Genomic DNA, 15,341 nt, shown 5'->3' on the forward strand with positions numbered 1-15,341 from the left:
ACGCGACGAGGTTAAATTCTTCGGAAGAATCGACCAGGTCGACGTTATAGGTACGCGACAGGTTTTATGGACTTTGCATTCCTGTCGGTAATTTTCCTCGGCGAAGAAAGAATGCACGTGCTTCGCGAACGCGGAAATTAGAGGATCGATACTGTATTACACAGTTGCTCGGTAATAACCTTCGTAGAACGCGAAACATTTAATTTGTTTACTTCCTCGGTCACGTATTTTCGTAGCATTAGTCAAAGAGGTTGCATCACGTTGCACATGCAACGCAGCTCGCTCTGTTACATTGAAACGAGTGCAATCGCACTGACGTTCGAGATGAGAAACCGTGTCGAGAGCAAACGGTAGTCTATTCGTGTGGCAGGAATATGAACAATGCTTTACCTACCTAAATCGGGTTGCCCGTAGTCGGCGAGCATCGCGACGACCATTATGAGCACTCACGATCCAGCCTCGATCAACTGTTTCACATCAAACACTGTTTAAAATGGAGAACAGACGAGACGGTTAATCAGCTGGTTTGGACGACTCGTCGAGAGGAAGAGGAGACGAAATCTCTCGAGAAGCAACCGGTTGACTAGAAAAGGTAACCAGGACAAATCGAATATGAAAGTTAGACGCTTCCAGTGTAAACGGTGAATCACCAGCTTAGAATATCGTGTAGGCACGCATTGTCATTAAAAGACTCCTCGGTTGATTTGTAAATACGGTGATCGAACTATGGCCTCTTCGTTTCCATTATTGCTAATGGCTCTGTGCATTAAGTCAACGACATGGCTACTTTATTATGAGTGGGAGGAATATCGTAAAATACAGAATTATTTAATTTGTAATTCATAATCTGATCCTGTACAATCTTTTTCATTCGGCAATTTTTATTTTTGTACGGATTATACATCAAGTGCAATTTTATCATTATTTATTATGCCTTCAATCAGTACTCTACATTCCCAACAATGCTTTTATCAAGCGGATTGTAAGAGCGTTCAGAGGGCAGCTAAGAGACCGTGTAAGAGATATCAAGCGTTTGTTTATGAGCAATCCAACACAAAGACTATTGTAACCCGGAAACAAGGCGAAACGTCAAACCTATTTTACTATCCACGTTGGAACCAGTTTTACGAACTAAGTTGCTCCGTGGATCACAAAAGCAATACAAAATGAAAATAGTAGCACAATAGAGAATGGGAGGCTTAAAAGAAGCATTCTATTAAACATTGAATACCATCACACTCCAAGGTGAGCGGATGTTTTGGATCTACGTGACCTCTGTCGACACCTGCTCCCAAGGCTATCTCTTTACACATCACTGTACCTTACTATTATCCTTCCACCCACAACAAACCCTCACGATCAAGCAGACGTACAAGATTTCGTCTCCTCTCCTCTGTCAGGTCGACGAGGACCAAACGCGAAAACCGTATCGAATGCACGATCGTACCCGAGCGACTTTCTCGATTGCCTCGCGTGTCTCGAGAATGCGGGAGCCGGAATTCCGTCGACTCGCGTCCTTGACTTTCGCGTGGAAGACGCGTAACTGGCCCGTCCCGCTCGTCCAAGGATCGCGATGAACGAGATTCGTTCTACGACTGCGTGAAGCCGAGTGCGGCCTCCGCGATGAATCAACCCCCTTCTCTCCTCGAGTCGATGCACTGCGCGCCAGCCCCCACCCCTTTCCCTTTACCTTCGCGGTTCTTTCTCTCTGCGCCCTCGCAGCCGCGGGCCGAGCCAGCGTCGCGACGCTACCCACCCTAAGCCCAAGGGTTTACGAGACCTAAGGTCGTCCCATCGACGTTCCACGCGGTCTCCACCCGCCAGCTTCCCCCTTCGACCCCAGATTCCTCTTAACCCCCACCTCTTTTTTTCTGACCCTCGTGTAATTGAATTTTTACGGCGACCGGGTGAACAGTTCGCCGAGGCTGGACGTTTTTGCCCGATCGCGAGGTTTTGCTCTGCGGATCGATCGACCGTGACGATTTTTAAGCAGCTCCGTCTTTTTTCTGCTCGAGCACGAGTCTGGCGAGAGGATGGGATGGATCGGATGACTGTCGATTTTTGGAGGACGTGTCCGATGAGGCTGGAAGAAGTGGATAGAAGTAATTTAGGACGGTAAACGCGAGGATGTTGCGCGTGGAATTCGTTCCTAGCTGACGAGCGTTGGCCCGCCACGGGGACTCGGTTGGCTGTAGGAAAGGTACGAAGGTTGCGTTCCGTTCACTGATGGAGGAAGCTTCTCTTTTTCGAGTGACTGGCCGAGACATCGTGTGACGACATTGAACAGGCACCGTGCCAATGTATGAGTCGAGCAATGCGTCAAGAACGCGCGCAGGAAGCGCGTAAAAGTTGAGTCCCGACTCCTATTTCTGAGACACGGCGCACCTGGATGTGTACGTCTGCCAGGAAATTACGTCGCGGGCTAATGAAGTGTAGAAGCAAGACACGGACGATCCTTCGAATGGAAAGAAACATTGTTTCGACTAGAATTGCTAAAAGCACGATACAGAGGGAACAGAAACTACTCAGCGTTGACTATAATTATCGCGTGCCTCAAGTTCGTAAAATGGCTCGGTCGATTCACGACTCTTATTCAGCTCTCCCTAAATACGACTTACGTAATGGGCGTAGATTCGTCAGAGGCTAATGTTCAAACTTTGCGAAGCGTAATGAATACGAACTTATGAAATTACCAACCTTTCGGTATTGCGGGTTAACGTGTGAACCGAAACGATTGTCCAATTTCTGCCAATAAGGATAATTCCTCTCAAATTAATTCATACCTTCTCTAACACAAATCATGTTCGAATACAGGTGATGTTTCGTAATACGTAACCGAGATCCAAGGTCGCTACGAACACTTTCAAAGTGCTACTCTACTCAAACACCTTTAGACTTTCTACTAAGGACTACACTAGAATTTCCCACTTCTAACACCCTTCTATAGATTCTGAAACCATTTGTGGGTCGCCCTATACAAACACTCTAAAATTCATGTAGAAAAATCACAGATACCGACATTTATTAAAAGATACACAGAATCTCCGACTGTCATCAAGCCCAGCCAACTTTCACAGGACTTCTTGAAGAATCTTTCCCTTCCTCGGGACAGAGTGGACAACAGTGGACCAGTGACACAGAAACGGTCAGGATCTCGCGGTTCGTCGCGGTGCCGCGGCGCGTTTAATGCCCGCGACGTGTGAAAACGTGAGCATAAGGTTTCTCGAGGAGACTGCACGCGGCTGGACTTTCCTCCGGCGATTTCTAGCGAGCATAAGACCGAGAGATCGCATCCACCGCATACCGCATGATCCACGTGCGTTACCGTGGAAGGAAAGTTCCGGTTAGTCACGTACGCGGAGTGACGCATGCGCCAATTTAAGCCCTAATAAATCGTGCGAACGGACAAGCTGTGGCTCGCTCGTTCGCCTCGTTCATATACAGAACTTAGCGGTTCTTTCCTGTTTTCCGTCGAAACGCTACTGAACGCTGATAATTATCTTATCCGCGTTGAGATGCTTCGAAAGAGAAAGAGGCTGTATGCAATCCTTTGAGAACGGAACGTTGAACGTTATTATATGAGGATACGAAACAATCGCAGCACCGATAGCGAAGTCGCGATTTCGCGCGAGATAAAAGAACTGTGGATGATTACAAAGTCGATGGTTTAAATGACTTGGTACATAACTGTTCTAAAAATTCTACAGGTTAAGTTAAATTTGAATATTAAAATACAAGAATAATACAAATTTTGATATTACTCACGCTGAAGTACATAAGCAGTAAGTCTTCTGAAGAAGTTTCGTAAGGCTACAAAATTAGGAATTCAATCTAAGAAAGCGAAGAGAATACCCTCAATTATCTTGCAGTCTGAATGCAAATAAAGAGCAGTTAAACTCCATAAAAATTGGAGCAACGTATGTACTAAGACAATGCTGACTAGGAGAAACTGATCGGAGATAAGTTCGAGAGGGTATTTAAATATTCCAAGAAGTTCGTACTCTGCTTATCGACAGCTGACAAGCAGCCGTTCGCGAGAAGAGACTGCTTACATCCAGGAACCGTGAATGCATCGGTGTTTCTCCATCAAAACTGAAACACCAACTCTCGAAATGAAGTCTGACGACATTCCATGGAGCTTTCGACTCGGATCGACAATTCGCCACAGGCATCTTCATTTGAAAGTCATCAAAGTAGAGACGGGTCCAGTGAACAGAACGGATGAGAGTTAGAAACTCGCGACGCGTCGAAGAAAGGAAGAGAGTCGAATGAGCTGCACGAGAGTATGTGTACAGTATACGGGTTATTAACTCGACGTGTATAACAAACTACATAGGAGAAGATGCACGTATATGAAAAGTTATTATAAACTAATATTTAATTAATGAAACAGTGTACTAAACAGTATCGAAGTTATTACTCTATGATTGATCAGGCGATTCTGATTCGCTTCAATTATCAATTCTGCCATCACCATTCCGAGTTTCGCTTTTTCTCGTCATGCTGTAAGATCTCCCATAAACGTTTAATAAGGCAGGAAACGGTGCGGTGATTGAAGACGGTGGTCGGTCAACGATTACGTAACGGTGTTAAAATAATTAGTGCGTATTACATGAAGCAGCGTTGCGATGGTAATTAGTAGTCACCTGGCGGAAAGAAACTTGAACAAGGCTCCAATTTCGATTGAAAGTACCTTCAAACCAACCTGGCAATGTTAACGATGTCCTGTTCGACGAAGAAAAAGGTTCTGAACTATGATTTGACAAAATTCGTCCTGATATTAAACTCTTGTACTCTAATGGGATGAAATGACTGGATCGTGATTTAACAAGATCTAGTTTTATCTCGATTGAAGTTTGAATTAGTAGACTGTCAATGTCGAAGCTGAACCTTTGTCTAGGCCACTGTGATCTTGACTGAGGTATAATTTACTGAAATTCGTTTCCACCTGCTTATCTCATAGTACTGAATAGAACAAGGCAAATTGTTTATAGATAAGCGATGCTACAACTCTGAGCTATATTATAAAGTAAAAAGAAGTGTAAAGCAAGTCGCATGAAGTATGATATCGACCGATCTGGAATGAACAATGCATGGTGGAACTGCGCCACGTCTCCGTGAGCTAGCATTCATCAATAGAACGGGACGATTCGTTGAACGATGAGTTAAAGTTAGAGCCTACCCTTTGCCGATTCGGTGTCGCGCGAATGTCAGCCAATTTAAAACGTCCTGCAACGTTTCCTGTTTATCACATCCCCAATGTAAACTTTGTGAACCATACGAGGAACCAAGCGTGTGTCATGCACAAAAGGACACTAAATTTTAGTGTCCCCCTACACTTCACTTTCGACGTGACCTTAATGAGTTATTGAGGAGCAAATTTATCTGTGACCGAAAGGACAAACTATCAGTACTTCCATCGGGCGACTCACGTTCAAACAATTTCAGGCCAAAGTGGGACGAGACAAAACCAAGCACTTGCGGTATACAACATTCAATTGCCGAGAAAAATTAGAAGAAATATCCTCTAAGAAGGTTATCGTCCCCATTGAAAGAAATGCTTCTGACCATTCCAAAACGACGACGTACCGTTATCGTGCGCGGTTCTATCACGAATAAATAAATGCAGCCTACTTAACTATCCTCGTCATCTGTTGCAACTATGTTGGGGAACTGAAGTTTATTTCTTTAGGAGAAAACGCTGAACTAAGGAAGATAGAAAGTATCTATAATTCTAGCTATTGACCCATTCGATGATTTCACATTTTATCCTTGCATCGTCGAGAAATATTAATTCAGAATATACGAGGCATTCTATGCGTTGTTTTTACTATTGCCAGCACATACAATGTGCACAGATGGAACGGCAAATAGAGCAGATCATCGTGGAATATCTATCACGGACTATTGACGCCACCATCGGGAGGTAAGTCACGTCTAGATTGTACTACACAGTTGCTTACGATAATCGTGACACAGACGTAACGCTAACGGATCTGGTAGGATTAATTCCGTACTGTAATCTAATAAACCTATATTTATTTTGCAGAGAGAAACGAAGCTGGTCCGTGGAGTCCTTACGATTGAAACGTGTAGCAAAATGTGAAATTCTATAAACTGAACTTCCTGAGATATAATTTACAATTTACTTTGAAACTTAGTTTCAGACTTTAATAGTTACTTAAATAATATAGAAGAATTAAAACCAGAAATCCCTGTGATGGTGCATTTCTGAATAGATCGAACCAGATTCAGCTGGTAACTTCCACTAGGACGGAAAAGAACAATTTACATGGTAGTTAATAACAAGGTTGTTAACAAAATTGAGAGCACAAGAGGCACACAAACCCATCGACCTTATTTTCGGAGTGCGTTCGCGGTTCATACAGGTCACTCGTGTGAACTTTCGTAAACATTATGTCACGCGCAGTGCTCGTTGCACGTAATACAATCATGTTATAAATTCCATTATTATAACAGAAATTCGTAGCCCGTCAGCAACTGACGTCCGAATTCAGATAAAGCCGAAGACACGTGCATTCACGGGCGAGCATAAATGACCGACTTCCTTCCGTTAAAATTCGTCCGAGCATGTCTAATGCCAGCTGGCGAATAGCGATCGTGACGCTTATACTAAATGGGTAAAATACAGAAAACAATAATAAACAAAAATATAATTCTGGAACATTCCAGCATTACGTGAAACACGTGCTATATAACTCAATCGATTTTTCGGGTATACAAAGGAAAGAAAGAAGAAACAAAAAGAAGTTGATCGTAATTAACCAAGAGAATATAGATACAAGCACAACATACACGCAGGAATAAAATACTAAACGGTGATATCGATCCACAATGGTCTGCACAAGATTGCTATCATCGTGATGCTTCTAGAATATCGCTAGAGCTGGGAGCGACAAAGGAGTTCCCGAATGGATTAAACGGATATCAGCGGGGAAACGTCAGGGAGGATCGAAGTGCTAGTCACGCGATGTGGAGGCGCGCCGCGTCTTACAACTCACCGCCGAAACGAATCGTTCGATATCCTACGTATTTCTTCTCGCGACTCGTTACAGCTCGCCTGAAAATAAGCCAATGCATCCGCGAGGAAATGCTAATAAAGATATACGGAGGAACTGGTTCGACGCGCACACTGCCCGCGATGCTAGTGTAGCGCGTAACGCGCGCGTGTGACTGAGTTAATCGCATTATGCACCGGGTACCATAAGAAAATCCCGATTGATAGCCCACAGACGCTGATCGTGACGAACGATCTTCTTCGTCTTACATAACTCACAGACAAAATATCGCGGTTCTTTGCGAAATAGAGGCATTACCACTGAATGATCACGGAAACGGTCGGTACACAGCCGGTAGCCAGTGGATGACCGATGAACGATAATCGCGTATAGAACAAATGACTCGTCCGATGATCTACGTACTGGCTTGCACAAATGTTGGGTCGAGAATCAGCGCTCGGTGCAAGAAAGACTGGTTACGACTGATCATCAATAAATGTCACAGCGGTACGTTTAATCATACGTAATTCTCCCTGCAATCGGTTTTTAGTGAATTATCCATTGCAAGTCATTGATGAGTACGGAGAAGAAAAATAAGTTATCTACCTACAGATCAAACTGTTCGATAAAAAGTTTGGCTAAACCTACAGGACGAAGGACTGACAATGATTAAATTTACGAAATTGAACTTCACAGTTCTGAAGCTCTCCATATATGTAAAGGAAACCAAGGCAATTAACTCGAAAAATCTGTGTCAACAATTCGATGACTCACCCTATCTATATCAACTATATAATAATATTAAACTGCTGGGCATGCAATGGAGGGAACGGAGATAACGAATCGAGACAGTGTGCAGCAGTAGCGCAACACGCACATACGATCTAAATCGTCCACAGACGCACGCACTGCCAGCACGTGTTACCAAACACGCTGATCCCTTAGGCCATGAAAACAGAACCCAAACATCGACGCGTGTTCTTATTACGGAACAAAGTGGCAAAAATGCCGAATGTTCCGAGCAAGGAGAGAGACAAAGATACGCGTAACGTACCAAGGAGCAAATTCCACGCAATAGTAGCGAAAGAGAACGTCAGGTGGCAATCGATCTCTCCTGCGATATTCTCTAACCGACGATCTATCGCGATGCGCTCAGCGAACACGTTGCCTCGTCCCTCGAACGACGGACAGCAAGCCGATGTTCCCTTACGAGCGACGACGTTCGTTCGAATGCCACGATGATCGGGAATCCGTGGGTAACACGCGCGCGCGCTCGCGCGGTCCCACACGACGGCCAGAGAGCGTAGGTGTTAGACGAATCAGCCGGCAGTAAATTCGCGGCTAAGAGATAACGGTAATCGTGGAGCGAGAGAGATTACACGGGCGACGGTACGAATTGCAAGGCCGTCGGCGTGGATGACCTTAATGAGTAACGAGCATAGCGCTTAGGAGGACACGCGAGAGAAACGAGGAGCTGCAGCAGCAGCAGCAGCAGCAGCGAGCGCGATGTGTGCGTTCTGCTCTGCTCTGCTAGGCTCGTTGCTCGCACGCTGCGCCGAAGGGTGTCGTGCAGCCGAGCGTGTGTGCACGTAAGCCCTGTCAAAAAGGTGGCATGTTTGGCACTGGCCGCGAGTGACGTCGCGTTGACAGGCGTGTCCCTGTCAACGTAACCTAGGTTAACCAACCGCGAGCAACGTGAACGTTGCGCGAGACAGGGGAAACAGGCCCCGTACGTTCGTATATTCGCGACGATATTCGCGATCGTTCCTCCTGACCACGGTGCGCGTGCAGATGGCGTGATTTTTATGGCAATTACGGATCCCGCCGACCGTCCGTGCCCACCAACGCTCTCGGCGTGGACCCTGCCCCGATTTCGCACGGCAATCACGGGAAGTAAACCAAGGAACCGCAATAAATACCTCGCTTTTCGACGAGCTCCGAAATCTCCTCCTTGTTGTCGGCCATCTTAGCACCAGTCACTGGTCACAATGCACGCTGGGTAAAAACAAACGAGCACCACCAACGGCACCACGATTGGTGGTTCAGCGCCACCTGTACGACGAATTACAAGTCAGCCGGCCGGTGACGTTGGTCAGGGACGTAACTGCGTCTGGAACATTCAAGATCGAGATATAAAAAGATCTTGATAAAGAAACGCGATAGGGGAAGGGATTTTAAATTAAATGATATTCCTAACTGATAATCTTTTGAAATAAATTTACATTGTCGTTTTACTGAGAGTGAGACTGTAACGTTGTATGCGTCGATATATGATGAGCGTTTATCTTATTATTGATATATTTTACTGATATTTGATTCTGGTCTGAAATAAATATATCAGGCTTAGGGATATGTAATAGATGCATGTGTGGAACTGTTTAAGAAAGAATGCGGCTACATTTCGTGTGACACACTTTCGTTACGCCGTTACTGGCACATGTCGGAGCACTTCGGCTGCTAACTTATTTCCGTTATATCGGCTTGTGGCGGCAGTCTTCGCTTAGTTTTCCTCAGGTTTAGACGTGACTTTTAGAAAGTATTCCAACATGAGTGGTGGTGATGTTGTAATTATATCGGCAGTCAGGACACCGATAGGTATAAAATTGAACTTATTGTGCGTAAATGTTGCAACAGCCGGGAATAATTGCGTTCATTCTGTGGTACACTACTAACCCAGTTTAAATAATATCACGTAAACAATCAAATTTTCAAGTAACAATAAGGCTTTTATCGAGTAGAATGATTTTAATATGTGTTAAAAAAGAATTCTGATAACGTATTTTTTTACTACTGTTTCAATCAAGCTTTAAAAAATTAGGTTTTTTATTTCTAAGTTTGCTTCCATATAGTCCTGGAGATCATATAACTGGGTTGTTAAGGATACTTTCACCTTTCTAAGAATCGATTTTCGTTTAAATTATGAATATGTCATCCTATTATAACATGTCATTTAAATACCAACTTAAGCTTGAGAGCAAAATAACAAAAATGTGATAATTAAGTTTGGAATCTATAATTTAATATCACAGTATGTTTTATTATTTTCAGGATCATTCTGTGGATCCTTATCATCGGTGAAAGCATCAGACTTAGGTAGTATTGTTATCAAAGAAAGTCTTGCAAGAGCTAATGTTAATCCTGCTGAAGTTTCTGAAGTTATATTAGGACAGGTAATTAAAAACTGTACTTTAAACTAAATGTTTTTGGATTATTGTAAAAGATTATATAAAATTCAGTGATATAGTTATCATGTAAGGATTTACTTGCAATATGTAAAAATGAAAATGAATAGATAACATAAATTATTGATAATGAATGATAATAGTACACTGTAAGGTGTAGAAAAAACTTTGTATTACAGGTATTAACTGCAGGTCAGGGGCAAAATCCAGCGAGGCAAGCAGCTATTAAAGCTGGCATTCCTACAACTGTGCCTGCACATTTAGTTAATATGTTATGTGGCTCTGGTTTAAAGTAAATATGAAATGTTGCACTCATAAAATATACAGAGAATCTTCATGATACTGGAGTCTTTAAATTCATGCAGTCACTAAAATTTTTTCTTTACAGATTACAGCTATATATTACTTTCTCTTTATGAAATAAATTTATTTTCAGAGCAGTTATGAATGGTTATGTATCCATAAAAGCTGGAGAAAACCAAATAGTTGTTGCTGGTGGCCAAGAAAATATGAGTTTAGCACCTCATGTATCACATCTTAGGAATGGTGTAAAAATGGGAGATTGTAATTTAACAGATAGTTTAATATTTGATGGTTTAACAGATGCATTCCATGGAATCCATATGGGAGTAACTGGTACAAAAAATCTTTTACGCATTATTAACTATTGATGAAAGACATGCTAATTATAACTTCTACTTTTCTTCTAGCTGAAAATATTTCTAAGGATTTTAATATAAGTAGGAAAGAACAAGATGAATATGCAGCTAGATCCCAACAAAAGGTTGAAGCTGCTATTACTTCAGGTCACTTTAAAAAAGAAATAATTCCTATAACAGTGCCTACTAGGAAAGAACCTATTATCGTGGATAAGGATGAATTCCCTAAATTTGGAACAACTGTTGAAAGTCTCCAAAAATTAAGACCTGCCTTCTTAAAAGTATGATGACGATATCCATTGAGTACTACAGATATATCCGATAATACAATAATAATGTAAATTGTCCTATGCTTAGACTGATGGCACAGTTACTGCTGGTAATGCTTCTGGTATTAATGATGGAGCAGCAGCAGTAGTTCTCATGTCAACAGAGACTGCAATAAGGAAGGGACTTACTCCATTAGCCAAAATTGTAGCAATGGCACAAGCTGGAGTAGAACCAAGAATCATGGGAACAGGTCCCATTCCAGCAGTTGAGCTAGTGGTTAGTATATTTCTTTTTTTTCTTTATTATTAAATATAGATAACCAAATGAACTTAATTTAATATTTTAGTTGAAAAAAGCAAACTGGAGCAGGGAAGAAGTAGACTTATATGAACTAAATGAAGCTTTTGCAGCACAATCAATAGCATGTGTGCAAACTCTTGGTTTAGATCCTTCAAAAGTTAATATAAGTGGAGGAGCTATTGCTTTAGGTCATCCTATTGGTGCCTCTGGTAAATGAAACATGATTAATAGATGAAAATATTACATTGTTACTACGTTTAAAAATATGATTTCAGGTGCAAGAGTTCTAGTAACATTATTACATTCTTTAGAAAGGACTGGTGGAAACAAAGGTGTTGCTGCTTTATGTATTGGCGGTGGAATGGGAATTGCAATTGCCGTTCAAAGAAAATAACAAACACTGTTTTATCTAAACGTACTTATTTTGTGGGGGTTTAATTTTGTTGGCACTTATGCATAAATTTTTTATAATGTAATAGTATGTGGTATCTACCCACATATAACTTGTATCTTTTACTTAATATGATCGAAGTAATGGTTTTATTATTAATATAATATTATTGTTACGAAATATATATAAAATTATGATCATATATTGGTAACATGTTTATAAAAGCATTTACTTTATAGTATTTCAATTAAGTGCTAACACAAATACAAATTATTAGATGCATTTTATTTATATTTGTTGAAACATCAGCTTTTAACAATATACACTTGTCAATTGTACTTACAATTTATACAGTGCAATCATTTTTACACTAAACTTGTACAGTATTTTGTGCAATGTATATTTATATGAAAATTATTTTTATACATTGAGGACGAAGTTGTAAATAAATGTGTTACAAAAATATAACTATTTCATTATTTAAGTTTTAATTAGTTTCATTTTCGTTAGGATTTTCTTCCAGCTTCTTTCTCTCTTCCAGAATCTTCTCTACTGCTGCAAGTCCCTCACGTTGCTTTTCCTCAGCACGTTTTCTTTTGAATGTACATTTAGTATATTTAAATTCTTTCTTATAGCTTAAATGTTGTATTTGTTCCTTGATAGCTGGTATAATACGTATCTTAAATTAAGAATAAATTATAAATATGAGAATAATAGATTCTTACATATATTATAATATATTACAATTAATTATAACTCTATCACAGAAACAATATACACATATTCCATCTAAGTGAGCAAATAAAATCTATTTTGAGTGTAAAAATATTCAAAACTATTAGTAGCTGAATTTTATAAAAAATAGCACTCAAAAGTTTATAATGTTGTTATACTAAGAGGTATAGCTGGATAATATCCATCACACTTCTTTCCATCCTTACTAAAACATATGTAAGGTTTTTCTAGTGGTTGTTGAGCTATTAACTCTACTTCTGGTATGCAAATTTTTGCATATTTCTTTATAATATATCCCCACAATGAATCTGTATTAACTGTTGAATCTTTCAAACAAAAGTAGGAACCCCAAAATGTTGAGTTCAATATTTTTTCATCTGGATGTGACAATCCTTGATGAAGCATTCCTTCAGATACTTGTTCTTCAATTACAGCTATTGTTTCACAATCTGTGTAGGCACTGGGTACATAAATATCTTGTAAAAGATTATCACCCACATATACACAGCGAGGTTTACTTTTACCAGATACATATCCAAGGAATTCAAATAGTCCTTTCCAATTACCTTGGCTATATATCTCACCTTTTTTTAAATCTTTACTTTCTATTACTTCACCTTCTTCATAATTTATTACTTGAAGGAATGGACGTTCATTAGTAAAAAAACCAGGTTTTTTTGCATAGCAGATTACAATATCAAATAGAGATCTCCAATCTTTTCCAAGAGCATAGGTAGCAGTAAAATCAACAAAATCAGCATTAGATCCAGTAATAAGAAAAGTAATGCAATGTTTTTTTAATTCTTTAAGCCAAGATATAGTTGTTAAGTCACATTTACGTATGTATTTAGCAGGATCTTTTTTTAAACTAGGAAAGAAGTATCCCTTATCCAATTTAAAATGATCTCTGTTGTACATCTCACATAATCCATCTAACATATCAGGCCAAACATTATAAGTGCTTAATGGTCCTCCATGTTTTTCATCCAAAGTATCTATTAATCTCGCAAAAATAAGAGATGTTGGAATATCAAAGTAATCTAACAAAGCTCTCATCTTCATTGACATAGGACCATTCCATGTTGATAACATATCTGTACAAAATGCATCTATGATATCCGATCTCTGTTCAGGATATATTTCTCTGATTTTTTCAACACTTAACAATTTAGTTCCATGACACATTCTTTGAATTACACCATCTGCACTTATTCTAAGTATATTTCCTTTCTCAAAGTCTAAGAATAATCCCTTTTGCATAAAATCAAAGTCCTTGTCTGTTAAAGGCTTTGATAAATATTTCGAGCTATATCCCTTTTCTGTTATTAAATAATTAACTAAGATTTCATACTCTAAAGGCACCAAATTTGTCACATTATATCGCAATAGAGTATTATCCAAATCAAATCCAACACAATCATAATCAGTAAATCTCAATGTATTCATGTTAATTTGTGTCGATGGAGCAACTGATGCTGTTGTACAATAATCTTTAAAACGTATAAGGAATAAAGAAAACGCTTTAAAATTTATTGAGTTACCACGAATGTTGTGTGGCAATGTATTCTGTAGAAAAACTTTCAGAGGTTGATGCAGTGAATAGCAGATTCTTATCATTTCTAGTTTAATCACTACATACGTATTTTTAGATACCGTTTTAATATTCAGCACAAAACGATCGTAAAAGACATAAACCTCATTAACAAACTATCAAACTGCAAACAATATTGTTTATTTAACGTTCACGATATCTATAAGATTTTACTTCAAATTTTAATCGTTTGATATAGTAGCAACCTGTAAATTCGAAAATACCTAGACAATGTACCGCTAAGTAGTGTACGCATTTAACGAATTTACAGATTTCGTTACTTCTTTTAAAATACTTGACTATGCTAAAAAATGCTTAGTATTGTCATACAATGAATATGCACGATAACGAAGCCGTAATAACCTTATTTAAATTTTTACGACGTATCATTGACCAATATTTGAGGTCAGATAAGTTTATACGATACATGCACGTATTTATAGGTTATTATGCGATATTCCATTGTATAACATAATTATTAGATACAAGGTTATAGAAAAGTCTACAATTTTGTTTCACCTACTTTTGGCGGTATGTGGACGAAGCGTATGTTTCTTGCTTGAACAAAGAACATGTCATAACTACGTGAATTTCCTCTAGGATCCGTGAAGACACAATCCCTCATCACAATATTCATATAACTGCAAAAGTAACAAAGCAAAACTACTTTAAGAACAACACTAGACTAATAATAGAGATATACTCAAATGAAAGTCACTTACGCATCTGTGTGTTTCACAGTTCCAAAAACTGACGCTTCGTTTCGAAGATCCACAGTTGTTTGCTCATTTTCGACAGCTTTTAATAATATTGCAAGACTATTGAAATAATAATATCTTTCTTGTTTTGAATCGCGGGACATGATATCTTACATATAGACTCATAACATTACCGGTAAAGTGTTTGCAAGTAAATTTACATTTATGAGTATAGCCAACTGTACACGGATGACGAAAGTCACTACGATAACTTTTATGTGTAATTAAGTATGTAAAGTACCGTTTTATATACTGCATGTAGAAAAATAAATCTTTACAAAATTCGTACTATTTGTTACGTTATTTTCTACTAAAAATGTATAATAATACGAAATGTAGGAATTTTGTTGCTAATTTTTTAACTAATCGGTAGTCAATAAAGCTACAAGATTTGAAAAGGATATCGTATACGTCTATGCTCATAGATAAAAATTGC

General features: G+C 39.4%; 4 protein-coding genes and 1 long non-coding RNA gene across 9 annotated transcripts in view; 2 read left to right on the top strand and 3 right to left on the bottom strand.

Moving 5' to 3' along the window:
* The window catches only part of LOC143180955 (uncharacterized), a 150,795-nt gene extending 149,205 nt beyond the window's left edge, over positions 1-1,590 (bottom strand). For 3 of the 4 annotated variants that reach the window (XM_076381043.1, XM_076381042.1, XM_076381039.1), the window contains exons 1-2: positions 1,448-1,590; positions 395-484 (exon numbers count right to left, since the gene is read on the bottom strand). In XM_076381043.1, the coding sequence (XP_076237158.1) occupies positions 395-437 (43 nt within the window). In that variant the 5' untranslated portion in view covers positions 438-484; positions 1,448-1,590. The remainder of the gene's footprint in view (positions 1-394; positions 485-1,447) is intronic. The other variant, XM_076381040.1, reaches the window with a different exon arrangement.
* LOC143180959 (uncharacterized) lies at positions 1,077-9,563 on the top strand. Its single transcript, XR_013002204.1, has 3 exons — positions 1,077-1,245; positions 5,449-5,926; positions 9,407-9,563. It is a non-coding gene; the product is annotated as an uncharacterized LOC143180959 (long non-coding RNA).
* Positions 9,516-12,141, top strand: Acat2 (Acetyl-CoA acetyltransferase 2). Of its 2 annotated transcripts, XM_076381046.1 has the most exons (8): positions 9,516-9,614; positions 10,068-10,189; positions 10,381-10,493; positions 10,638-10,837; positions 10,912-11,141; positions 11,218-11,406; positions 11,477-11,639; positions 11,706-12,141. In XM_076381046.1, the coding sequence occupies exons 1-8, from the start codon at positions 9,566-9,568 to the stop codon at positions 11,822-11,824; spliced, it is 1,185 nt and encodes a 394-aa protein (XP_076237161.1). In that variant the 5' UTR covers positions 9,516-9,565; the 3' UTR covers positions 11,825-12,141. The 2 variants fall into 2 exon arrangements, with proteins under 2 accessions (XP_076237161.1, XP_076237162.1); XM_076381047.1 differs by lacking the exon at positions 10,381-10,493 and having other exon boundaries at positions 9,551-9,614; positions 10,068-10,112; positions 10,643-10,837.
* Positions 12,086-15,051, bottom strand: LOC143180958 (U7 snRNA-associated Sm-like protein LSm10). The gene is made up of 3 exons (XM_076381048.1): positions 14,870-15,051; positions 14,671-14,788; positions 12,086-12,500 (listed from the first exon to the last, which is right to left on the bottom strand). The coding sequence occupies exons 1-3, from the start codon at positions 15,007-15,009 to the stop codon at positions 12,309-12,311; spliced, it is 450 nt and encodes a 149-aa protein (XP_076237163.1). The 5' UTR covers positions 15,010-15,051; the 3' UTR covers positions 12,086-12,308.
* Nt5a (5' nucleotidase A) lies at positions 12,553-14,324 on the bottom strand. Its single transcript, XM_076381044.1, has one exon. The coding sequence runs from the start codon at positions 14,171-14,173 to the stop codon at positions 12,698-12,700; it is 1,476 nt and encodes a 491-aa protein (XP_076237159.1). The 5' UTR covers positions 14,174-14,324; the 3' UTR covers positions 12,553-12,697.
* Positions 15,052-15,341: the final 290 nt, after the last annotated feature.

This window comes from Calliopsis andreniformis, chromosome 6, assembly GCF_051401765.1.
Source record: "Calliopsis andreniformis isolate RMS-2024a chromosome 6, iyCalAndr_principal, whole genome shotgun sequence".
NCBI classification, from domain to species: domain Eukaryota; kingdom Metazoa; phylum Arthropoda; class Insecta; order Hymenoptera; family Andrenidae; genus Calliopsis; species Calliopsis andreniformis.